We start from the raw sequence: 12,586 nt of genomic DNA, 5'->3' as shown, positions 1-12,586 counted from the left end.
GCCAAACTATAGAAACAGCCAAAATGTCCATCAACTGCCGAATGGATAAAGAAGAGGTGATATAGATCTACAATGGAATATTGTTCAGCAATAAAAAAGAATGAACTCTTGCCGTTTGCAACAACATGGATGGAGCTAGAGAGTATAATTCTAAGTGAAATAAGTCTGTCAGAGAAAGACAAACACCATATGATTTCATTCGTATGTGGAATTTAAGAAACAAAACAAACAAACAAAGGGGGGGAAGAAAGAGAAGGGCAAACCAAGAAACAAACTCTTGGGGCACCTGGGTGGCTCAGTCAGTTGGACGTCCAACTTTGACTCAGGTTGTGATGTCACAGTTCATGAGTTCGAGACCCACATTAGACTCACATGGAGCCCGCTTTGGATCCTCTTTCTCCCTGTCTTTACTCCTCCCCTGCTCACACTCTCTGTCTTTCTCAAAAGTAAATAAACAAACAAAAAAAGAAACCAACTCTTAACTGTAGAGAACAAACTGATGGTCACCAGAGAAGAAAAGGGTGGGGGGAGGGGGAAAATAGAGGCTGAGGATTAAACAGTACACCTATCATGATGAAAATAAAATAAAATGGGAAAAGAGAGAAAGATTAAAAAAAAAAAAGAAATGAAAGTGGGGATATTACTACAGATTTTATAGATTATGAGAATACTATGAACAATTACACATCCAACAAATTGGGTAACCTAGATAGACAAATTCCTAGAAACATACAATCTATAAGAACTGACACACGAAGAAGGACTATCTGAACAGACCTATATATAACAAGTAAGGAGACTGAACCGGTAATCAGAAACCTCTCAATGAAAGGCCCATGATGAAAAGCCCAGATGGTGTCACCGGTGAATTTTACCAAACATTTAAGGAAGAATTAACATTAGTATTTCTCAGACTCTTCTAAAAAATTGAAGAGGAGGGAATACTTCCTAACTCATTCTATGAGGTCAACATTACACTGATACCAAAGCCTAATAAAGACAACATAAGAAAAGAAAATTATAGACCAATATGCCTTATGAATATGGATGTAAAAATTCTCAGCAAAATATTAGCAAATAAATTCCAACAGCATATTAAAAGCATTCTACACCACAGCCAAGTGGGATTTATTCCTGGAATGCAATAATGGATCAATACATGAAAATCAATCAATGCAACACACCACGGTAAAAGAATGGAAAGAAAACTGTATGTTCATCTCAATGGATGCAGACAAAGCATTTGTCAAAATTCAACATCTTTCCATGATTAAAAAAAAACACCCAGTAAAGTAGAAATAGAGGAGAATTTCCTCAATACGATAAAACCATATATGAAAAAACTCACAGTTGACATCCTACCCAATGATGAAAGACTAAGAGCTTCTCTCCTAAGATCAGCAACAAGACAAGAAAGCCTACTTTTCCTGCATCAGTTGAACATAGTACTGAAAGTTCTAGCCAGAGAAATTAGGCAAGAAAAAGAAATAAGGTATCCAAATTGGAAAGGAGAAAATAAAATGATCTCTGTTCACAGATGACATGATCCTACATGTCAAGTCCCTAACAGTTACACACACACACACACACCTGTTAGAACTAATATTAAGTTATAGGATACAAAACCAATGCACACACACACACACGCATATATATATATATATATATATATATATATATATACATACACACACACAAATATATATATACACAAATATATCTATATGCAAGTATATATATACATACACAAATAAACACACACACACACACACACACACACACACATTTGCAACAAACAATCCTGAAAGGAAATTAAGAAAACAATTCCATTTACAAATGCGTACAAAAAGAATATTTAGGAATAAATTTAACCACGGTGACAAAAAAAAAAGTATATCCTGAAAAACTACAAAATACTGCTGAAATTAAAGAAGCCTAAATAAAAGACATCCTATGTTCATGGACTGGAAGACTTAATGTTGTTCAAATGGCAATACTCCCCAAAGTGATCTACAGATTCATTACAGTCCTTAACAAAATCCCGGTGACTTTTTTACACAGATACAAGAATTCATCCTAAAACTTCATATGGAATTGCAAGGGGCCCTGAATAGGCCAAAGTAATTTTGAAGAATAAGAAGAGTTGGAGGATTACCTTCAAATGTATCAAAGACCTAAACTTCAGACTAAAACTATAAAACTTTTAGAGGAAAACCGGGTAACACCTTCATGCATTCCATCTGGCATTCCACTTTTGATACAACACCTAGATATGTTGGGTTTCATCAAAATTAAAAACTTGTGTCCATCAAGACAGTAAAAACAAAAAGCTCACAGAATGGGAGCAAATATTTGCAAATAACATCTCTGATAAGGGATTAATAGGCAGAAGACATAAAAAAAACTCCTGAGACTCAACAGCCAAAACAGAAACAACTCAAGTCAAAACTGGGCGAAAGACTTGAGTTGACATTTCGCCAAAGATGGCGTCCAAATGGCCCATAAGCATATAAAAATACTCAACATCGCCAGTCATTGGAGAAATTCCAATCGAAACTACAGTGAGACACCACTTCATGCTCATTAGAATGGCAATTATCAAAAAAGTGAAAAATAATGAGTCCTGACAAGAATGTGGAGAAATTGGGACCCTCATGTATTGATTGCGGGAATGAAAAATGCTGCAACCACTACAGAAAACAGTTTGACATTTCCTCACAAAGTTACATATAGAGCTACCATATGACCCAGCAATTCCAGTCCTAGATATAAATCCAAAGGACCTGAAAGCAGCGATTCGCATAGATACTTGTACACCAACGTTCACAGCAGAGTTATGCACAATAGACCGAAAGTGGAAAACCGTGTTCATCGATAAATGAAGGGATAAATAAAGAGTGCTATATATATACTGGAATATTACTCAGTTATTAAAATGAGTAAAGTACGGACACATGCAGCAACACGGATGAACCTTGAAGACCTTATGGTAAGTGAAATAAACCAGCCACGAAAAGACAGCTACTGTGTGATTCTGTTTACACGAGGCACCTAGATTAGGCGAATTCATGGCGGCGGAAAGTAGACCAGGGGTTACCAGGGGCTGAGGGGAGGAGAAAGCTGGGATGATGAGAGATTTTGGATCTAGATAGTGGTGACTTGGTAAGCTGCTGGGGGATACACTCCATCCAATGTAGGGAGTAAGCCAAATGGTGACAAGTCGGGGAGAAACACAGGATCCATCTCAGCAAAGAGGTGCAGGTAGAAATTCTCAGAATGATGCCGAAGGAAATCTCGGGGGACAGCTGCCTGCAGGCCTGGAGGGAACACTGTCCCAGCTAAAATAAAAGAGGGAAGGAATGTCTCTGATGAACATTGAAATAATAGACAAGTGAGTATGTTTGACCAACTGACAGGCTGGGTTTGTCACAGAGCTGAGGATAAATCGCCGACACGTGCAGAGAGAACTCAGGAGCTGTCAACACCAGGGAAATCATAGCACACGGATAGTTCAGCTGGGAACAAAATTCACAGCATCATAAACGTGTGAGCAACTGTCAGTGAATAACTCAAGGACTCTGACTTATGCTTCCCATACAAGAGTTTCCTCATCTGCGTGAGTGGGGACAGTCATTGGACCACTGTCAAGGAACAAAGGCAATACCAGGACTTAGGAGAGAGAGGAAGAAGAAAAGGGAGAACGATACCGTGGAGGGTTTTACATTTGGGGGCAAGCTGATTAGCTGGCAGTCTACCCTTGAGCACTGGGGTTGACCGGGGGGATCCAAAAGAATTTCCATTGTTGATGGACTCTCTGGAAATCCTGAGGGCGTCAGAGTGGACAGATGCGCAGGCTGTCGGGAGTATGGTCGGCTGGTCCTGCCACATCTGCCACGGGGTCAGCCCCATTGCTGGGGCCAGAACTGCTCTCCGTCTCCACGGATCTAACTAAACACCATGCTCTGGGAGACTGGGTAGAGGGGAGGTGGTGGGTACACAGAGGGTGATGTAAGAGTTGAGTTCTCATCTTAGAAAGCAGGAAATTAATGCACAATATCTAGAATCGAAAAGTCAAGAACTAGCAGTGTGTGCATATCATATTCTGGACATTCAGGTAGCAATGGCTGGAAACCACTGGACTATAGATCCCGGGTCCAGCACTTCCTAGCTGTGTGACCTTGGGCAGAACTTTGCCTCCTTGAAACGCAGTGTCCTCATCTGTAAAATGGGGATGTTATTGCCGACTTCATAAGGCCATTGTGGTTATTACATGCATGGCAAGTGCTTTGCCTGGTGTGGTACTGTGCAATTAGTAAAAGGTTAACCCCCTGAGCTATTGCCCTTATTAACATTGCCACTCCTTGCACTATGGAGTATTGTACTGGCCAAGGCCTGGACCTGGGTCAAGGGAAAATTAAAAGGGCCAGTTCCTGCCACAAGGACCCAAGACAACCCTGTGTCTTTCTCCATGGTGGGAGAGGGTCCTGTCCCCATGAGAAAGAAGCAAGATGGATAAAAGCCTCAGCAACTCCTTCTCGTTCTTTGGAATTTTGCCAAGAAAATCTGTCAATGTGACTTGAAAAGAAGGGACCATAAAAAGCTTCAAGACAGGAGGAATTTCTCACCAATCTTTGAATAAACACATGAGCTGGGGGCTTTGAACTAGGCTGTCAGTGAGGGGGGGGAGGGGTCAGAAGAAGATTCCAACATCAAGAGATGGGGTGTGTGCCCCAGAGGAGGTCACAGCCTGACACCTGGGGCACATGTGGGAGAACTGGCAATGACCACTTAGAAGCCCGCTTTTATTCCCGTGAAGAAGGGAGGGGGGGGGAGGGAGGAGGCAAAGAAGGAAATGAGAAGGTGGCTTTTCATTTCAGTTCGTTGTATGTGATTTCTTACCAGGCTCTTCTGAGGTATTGAAAATAGCTCTGAGACCAACCCCTGGGAGCCCCCACCTGCACCCAAAACTACCTTTCAGAGATTGTCAGGGTGGTGAGCCCACCATCCCCACGCTGGATCTAAGTCAGAACTAAACTGAGTCCCGGGAGTACTAGTCAAGTCACTTTCTCAGTTTTGTGCTTATAGGGAATTTTTTTTTTTTTTTTAAGTAGGTTTCGCGTCCAGCACAAGGCCCAACATGGAGCCTGAACTCATGACCTTGAGATCAAGATCAAGACCTGAGGTGAGAGCAAGAGTCGGACGCCTAACTGACTGAGCCACCCAGGGGCCCCTCTCAGGTCCGTGTTTGTAGAAAAGGGGCGACCATTTCTCCCCATGGTAGTTTTTGCCTCCTGTTAGCTCATTTTGAAAATCGATTTGCCACAGTTCAGTGGCAGAACATGCGTGAGAGAGCAAAGGGGTCTGTGGTGGGGAAAGCACAGTTATGCCTCGTGTCATTACCGATCACCTTGGGAAAGGGCACAAAACCTAGGTTTTCGTTATCTGCAAAATGGGCGTTCCAGGCTTCCCTCTGCAGAGAAGTTTCCCTCAAGGACGTGTACGTGACATGCGTATAACTGGCCAGAGACAAAGCTGCCAAGCGGCAGTTATTAGTCTGATATAAGTGGCAAAAAATATAATGGATTGATTGTAGTCACAATTAAAATCATCTTACGGTAATATAAAACCATATAATCATAATGATAGAGAATTATTATGACATTATTCTTATTAATAATAATAGTATCATCAAATTAGCACTCCAGGCCTGGGAACTGCTCCGACAACCTCAACCTGTGGCTTAAGCACCATAATTTTCTTTTTTTTTAAATTTTTTTTTTCAACGTTTATTTTATTTTTGGGACAGAGAGAGACAGAGCATGAACGGGGGAGGGGCAGAGAGAGAGGGAGACACAGAATGGGAAACAGGCTCCAGGCTCTGAGCCATCAGCCCAGAGCCCGACGCGGGGCTCGAACTCACAAACCGCAAGATCGTGACCTGGCTGAAGTCGGACGCTTAACCGACTGCGCCACCCAGGCGCCCCAAGCACCATAATTTTCTAAAAACACTTGCCCCCATAGCTGCCTCGCCCCCTTGCCTCTCCTCTGAGCCCTTACATGTGCCTCCCTGGATGACCGTGTGGCCTGAGCATGCCTTCCTGGTGATGGTTCTTGTTTTGTAATTTGACCTTTGGGAGTCACCATTCTGTCTCCTGACACTCTCATTCATCTCTGTATCCGGTGCCTTCCATAACAGCAGGACACAGTAGGTCCTTGATAAATGACCTCATAAATGACCTTGTCCATCATTGTCCCCAGTAAAGACTTGTGGAATGAAAAGCCGTCTCCATTTTTGCACTGTGTTATAGACAGCTGGATTGGGACAATATTTAAGTTTTATTCTGCCCCCTCCCCCGCCTGCATTTCTGTCATTCAAGTAGGACTCAGGGTAAAGGTGTCTTGGCAGAGGGAGAGGAGAAAAAAATGCTGGCTTTTGCTTTCAAAACTTAGGGGAGGATATTCTTGACAGAGACAAAGTAACTGAGCCAGAGGGGTGCCTGGGTGGGGTTAAGCGTCCGACTTCAGCTCAGGTCATGATCCCACGGTTGGTGGGTTCGAGCCCTGTGTCAGGCTCTGTGCTGGCAGCTCAGAGCCTGGAACCTGCTTCGGATTCTGTGTCTGCCCCTCCCTCTCTCTCTGCCCCTCCCCCCGCTAGCACTCTGTCTCTCTCTCTCTCAAAAAATAAGTAAACATTATGGGGCACCTGGGTGGCCCAGTCAGTTAAGTGCCCAACTTTGGCTCAGGTCATGATCTCACGGTTTGAGTTCAAGCCCCATGTCCAGCTCTGTTCTGACAGCTCAGAGCCTGTAGCCTGCTTTGGATTCTGTGTCTCCCTCTCTCTCTCTGCCCCTCCCCTGCTCACACTCTGTCCTTCTCTCTCAAAAATGAATAAACCTAAATAAATAAATAAATAAACAGACATAAAAACAATTTTTTTTAAAGTAGCTGGGCACATGGGGCGCCTGGGTGGGGCAGTGAGTTCGAGCCCCGCGTCAGGCTCTGGGCTGATGGCTCAGAGCCTGGAGCCTGTTTCCGATTCTGTGTCTCCCTCTCTCTCTGCCCCTCCCCCGTTCATGCTCTGTCTCTCTCTGTCCCAAAAATAAATAAACGTTGAAAAAAAAATTAAAAAAAAAAATAAAGTAGCTGGGCACAGGAAATAATTTCCCCTCTATTAAAAAAATAGCCCAAAGATTTAAATGTGGAAAACAATAAGATTATTAAAATTCTAAAGAAAAAAAAGACCTGATATTTCTTTATAACCTTGGAATATGAAAGACTTTTTTAACTATGACACCATATCCAAAATCTGTAAAAGGACTGATAAAATAGACTACACAGAACAAGCAAAGAAAAAATCACCAAACATGGCCAAAAACACCTCAAGGAAAGTCCAAAGGCAAATGAAAAATGGAAACAAAACATTTGCATCTTTTATTTATAAACAGAAAGGAAAAGGCCAGCTACCCAATAGAAAATTGGGCAAACACAATGAACAGACAGTTCACAGACAGGGGAAAACATCATAAAGATGTTTGGTCTCATTCCTAATAGAAGATAAATTCAAACTATGCTGATTCTATCTTTCCTTAATAGACTTAAAAATCTAGAAGCTTAATTGCACCTTCTATTGGCAGGGCCATAAGGAAACTGGCACTCTCATTCACCATGGAAAGAGAGGAAACAGGGATAACCCTCGTGGAGGGCAATTTGGCAACATTTGTCAAAATTACTGATGTATTTACCACTGATATAGTGATCAAACTCTGATTTATCTCAAAGTGTGAGATAATAAATCCATTGCAGCAATGTTCGTAATAGCAGAAGATTGGGGAAAAACCAACTGCCCATCAATAAGGGAGTGAATGAGTAAATTATAATATTCTTATATACTGGACTATGTACCTATAAAAAAGAATGAGGAAGCTCTTTATATATTACTATGAAAGAACTCCAAGATATATTATGTGGAAAAACAAAAATAAAAATAAACAGGGTTTCTTTCTTTCTTTCTTTCTTTCTTTCTTTCTTTCTTTCTTCTTTCCTTCCTTCCTTCCCTCCTTCCTTCCTTCCTTCTTTCTTTATTTTTGCAAAAAGGGGGGAAGTTCAAATCTATAAGAGTTGGTATATATGTAACGAAACACCGCAAAGAAACTTAAGAAACAAAAAATGGTGTTTTAAATACAATTTTTAGAAATAAATTTAACAAAAAAGTGTAAAACTTGTACACTGAAAACTACAAAAGATTGTTGAAAGAAGAATTTAAAGACCTAAATAAATGGAGAGAAAGCCTATGTTCATGGATTGAAAGATTTAATATTGTTAAGATGGCAATATTCCCCAAATTATTCTACAGATTCAATGAAATCCTAATAAAAATACCAACTGGCTTTTCCACAGAATTTGACAGCTGATCCTAAAATCTTATGGAAATGCAAAGGACCCAGAAGCGCCAAAACAATCCTGAAAAAGAAAAACATAGCTGGGAGACTCACACTTTTCAATTTCAAAAACTTACTACAAAGCAATAGTAAATAAGACAGTGTGATACTGGCATAAAGATAAGCATAGACCAATGGAATAGAATTGAGAGTCCACAAATAAAGCTTAACATTTATGTTCAGTTGATAAGGGTACCAAGGCAATTCGATGGGAGAAAGGATAATCTTCTCAACAGATAGTGCTGAGACCACAGGATAGCCATGTGTAAGAGAACAAATTTCGACGCCTACCTCACACCACACACAAAAATTAACTCACAGTGGATCATAGATCTAAATGTAAGAGCTAAAACGACAAGCTTAGAAGAAAACAGGAGTGAATCTTCATTATTTGGGGTTAGGCAATGACACAAAATGCATAAATGACTATAGAGAAGATGAAGAGATTAAACTTCATGAAAATTAAACACATTTGTGTTTCACAAAATACCATCAAGAAAATAAAAGGGGGGGGGGTGCTTGGGTGGCTCAGTTGGTTAAGTGTCCAATTCTTGATTTGGGCTCAGGTTGTGATCTCACAGTTTGTGAAATCGAGCCTCACTTGGCATTCTCTCTCTTCCTCTCTCTCTGCCTCTGTCTCTCTCTCTCTCTCTCTCTCTCAAAATAAATAAAATAATTTAAAAAAAAAAGAAAGAAAAGAAAAGGACAGTCCATAGATGTGGAGGGAACATTTGCAAATCATATATTTGTTAAGGGATCCAGAATATATAAAGAATGCTTATAACTAAACAATGAAGAAACATCTCAATTTAAAAATGGATTAAGGAGTTAGACATTTTTTCCAAAAATATATCTGAATCAGCACAGGAAAAGGCACCTATCATTTGTCAATTAGGGAAATGCAAATCAAAGCGACACTGAGATACCTACTAAGATAGTTATAGTGAAAAGATGGAAAATGACAAGTGTTGGTGAGGATGTGGAGAATTTGAAGCAAGATGATCAGATGGTCATCTACTGTGGAAAACAATCTGGTAGTTTCTCAAAATGTTCAACACAGAATTGCCACAAGCTGCTGCGATCGCACTTCCAAGAAAAATGAAAACATATGTCAACCCAAATACTTGAACACGAAAGTTCACGGCAGCATTATTCATAATAGCCAAACAGCAGAAACGGCCCAAATGTCCACCACACGACGAGTGGATAAACAAAACGTGGCATATCCATTCAATGGAATATAATTTGGCCGTAAAGAGGAACAAAGTGCTGACATGTGCCACAACATGAATGAACCTTAAAAACATCATGCTAAGAAGAAGAAGCCAGTCGCAAAGCACCACATTCAATTTTTATAAAATGGCCCATGGTAGGCAAATTGGTAGAGACAGAAAGTTGCAAAACCACATTCAATTTTTATAAAATGGTCCAAATTAGGCAAATGGATAGAGACAGAAAGTAGATCAGTGGTAAGCCTAAGGCTGGGGGGTGTGGAGGGACTGAGGGGTGGGGAGTGGTGAAAATGTTCTAAAATTAGATTCTAGTGATGATTGCACAAGTCTGTCACTATAATAAATAACATTGACTTGTACACTTTAAATGGGTAAACTTTCAGGCACGTAAATTATATGTCGGTAAGGCTGTTTATTCCAGGGGAGGCAGGAACTGGGCAGATGGGGGACAGGGAGGGAAGAAGACTTCATATTATATACCTTTTTATACTGTCTGGGCTTGCAAAGCGTGACCACTACCTACTCAAAAAGCCAATTTTTTAAAAAGTTTATTTATTTATTTTGAGAGAGAGAGAGAGGAGGGGGGAAAGGCAGAGAGAGAGAATCCCAAGCAGGCTCTGTGCAGAGCTGAGAGCACAGAGCCCCACGCACAGCTTGAACTCACAAACCGTGAGATCGTGACCTGAGCCGAAATCAAGAGTCGGCTGCTTAACCAACTGAGCCACCCAGGCGCCCCTCAACAAGCAAATTTAAAACGCCAAAGAATCACACAAAATTAAAAAGAGACCTCTGACCCTTCCCTCATTTGGGGAGAGGAGAGGGAGGGTGCTAACCCACTGTGAAGGGATGGCTGGGTGGGCGGTGGGTTAGATTGGACAGGGCAGCCCTAGAGAGCTTCTAAGACTCATTCATGGTCTGGAAGCCAGCAAGCTGTGGAGACTGACGGGGACATAGTTGGGCAGATGGTCGACAACCAGCAGACCAGAGGGTGCCGTGGCTGCTCCCCACTCCCCGACCACCACATGGACCTACATGAAATCCCAGAACCATCATCCAGCCCCAAAGAAGGGCAGGAAAACCCCAGGACCGACACAGGCTGGGCGGAATAGAAGCCTGAGAAAGAAGTTCCACAGCCCTTCTCGGAACCTTTGCTTGTCACTCCTCAAGAGGGCTTCTGGAGGGTTCGAAGCCCTCGTGAGGTTTTGAGGGACATCTGGTGGGGCAGAGACTCTTCTTCATTGTGCAGCTGGGGAAACAGAGTCTGGAGAGGTGAAGGGCCCGTCCAAGGTCACACGGTGAGTCCGTGAACATGGGGAGCCAGAACCCCTGACTGCGGGCCGGTACTGATTCTGCTGTGCCAGGCAGCCTCGCTCAGCACTGGGTCACAGTTCTGACCGATTCTCAGCCCGTGGTCCTGGAGGCCCCGGCACTTTCACCCTGTGTCAAGGTGGGTGTCCTCACCTGTTCCGGCTGTCTCAGAAATTTTATACATTTGAGCCCTTCGCTGGGGACCTGTCTGGGGACATGGTCACTGGATGCAAAAAGGAATCAGAGAAAAGATAGACTCCTTGCCTGACGTGTGGGGGACAGAGCAGCAGCGTGGGTCCCATCGGCTCCGGCAACCTATGCTTCCTGCTCTGTCACTTTGAACGAACCTTTAAAACCCTGATAAAAATTCTACAGGGCATACGATCCAGGTTCTTCAATAAATAAACAGCGGGGGGAATAAATGAGACCAGACGGGAATTGCTCTAGATTAACACATACAATCAAAGGTAGAATGTGGTCTGTGCTCAGATCCTGATTTGAACAAACCGACTGGAAAAGACATTGATCAGACAACTGGGAAACCTCAACCCTGATCGGCTATTTGGTCCTAGTACTAGGGGGTCATTCTTTTCAGAACTGGTCAGGCCATGATGGTTAGTTTTCTGGGTGTTGTTTTCTGAAAAAGTTTTTAAGAGATGGCTGCTGAGGCATCCACACATCAAAGAATACAATGTTTGTTATTAGCTTTAAGATGATCCAGTGGGGCTGGAGGGGGAAAATGGCGGGCGTAGACGATCTAAGGCTGGCCATACGTTGATAATTGTTAAAGTCAGGGGATGGATGCAGAAGGTGCATACCTACCCTCCAGCCTCCCAGCTCCTCTCCCGGCGTGCAAGCTGCAAACCCCCAGAGCCCCCAGACTTGGGGTGGCCCCCAGACAAGCCCGAGCTTGTCCATCTGCTGTGGGTGCTACTCGCGCCGAACCCCACCGAACCCATGCGGGGCGCCCCTGGCCAAGCCCTCCTTGCCCCCACTGCCCCCCCACCCGGCCACCTCCCCGGCTACTCACACCACTCCGGGCCCGCCCGGGTCCGGCCACCTCGCCTGCTCCGGCCCAAGCCACTCATTACTCAGGACGTTTATTATTAGACTTTGATTTGATTAGTGCCTGAGCTGCACTTCCTGGGTTTTCCCCCCAACCTGTAGGATGTAAATCAGCGGCACCCCCTCCCGCCCCTGCACCTGCGTGGTAGGAGCCGAGGCGGGTGGCCTGGGCGTGCTTCAGGAGTCCCCAACGGTGCTGTCTGCGGAGCCTTCCCTGCATGCTGCCCGACAGGGCCTGCAGAGCAGGGAGGGCTGGTCTGGCCTTGAGATGAGGTATAGACTGGTATGACCCCCATCTGGCCCTGACCCCACACTTGGACCTGGTTTCCTGCCCCCTGGCACACACCCCAGGCTGCACCCAGGACGAACCAGCTCTCCAGCCTCAGGCCCTTCCCCCTTCCTTGACGACCATTTCCTATTTCATTGCGGGGTCATCTCTTGTTTGGTCCTCAGGCTCCACTGAGGGGCCAACTCCTCCGGGAAGCCATCCCTGATTTCTCTGTGCTTCCTAAGCCCTATCCTTACCCGTATCAAAGCACTCAA

At 43.6% G+C, this 12,586-nt stretch overlaps 1 protein-coding gene across 1 annotated transcript in view; it reads right to left on the bottom strand.

The window, feature by feature from the left end:
• TNFRSF13B (TNF receptor superfamily member 13B) overlaps window positions 1-12,100 on the bottom strand; it is a 37,316-nt gene extending 25,216 nt beyond the window's left edge. The window contains exon 1 of the mRNA XM_030296491.1: window positions 12,009-12,100. Within this exon, the coding sequence (XP_030152351.1) occupies window positions 12,009-12,066 (58 nt within the window). The 5' untranslated portion in view covers window positions 12,067-12,100. The remainder of the gene's footprint in view (window positions 1-12,008) is intronic.
• Window positions 12,101-12,586: the final 486 nt, after the last annotated feature.

Source organism: Lynx canadensis, chromosome E1, assembly GCF_007474595.2.
Source record: "Lynx canadensis isolate LIC74 chromosome E1, mLynCan4.pri.v2, whole genome shotgun sequence".
NCBI classification, from domain to species: Eukaryota; Metazoa; Chordata; class Mammalia; order Carnivora; family Felidae; genus Lynx; species Lynx canadensis.
This window is presented reverse-complemented; position numbering and strand designations above follow the sequence as displayed.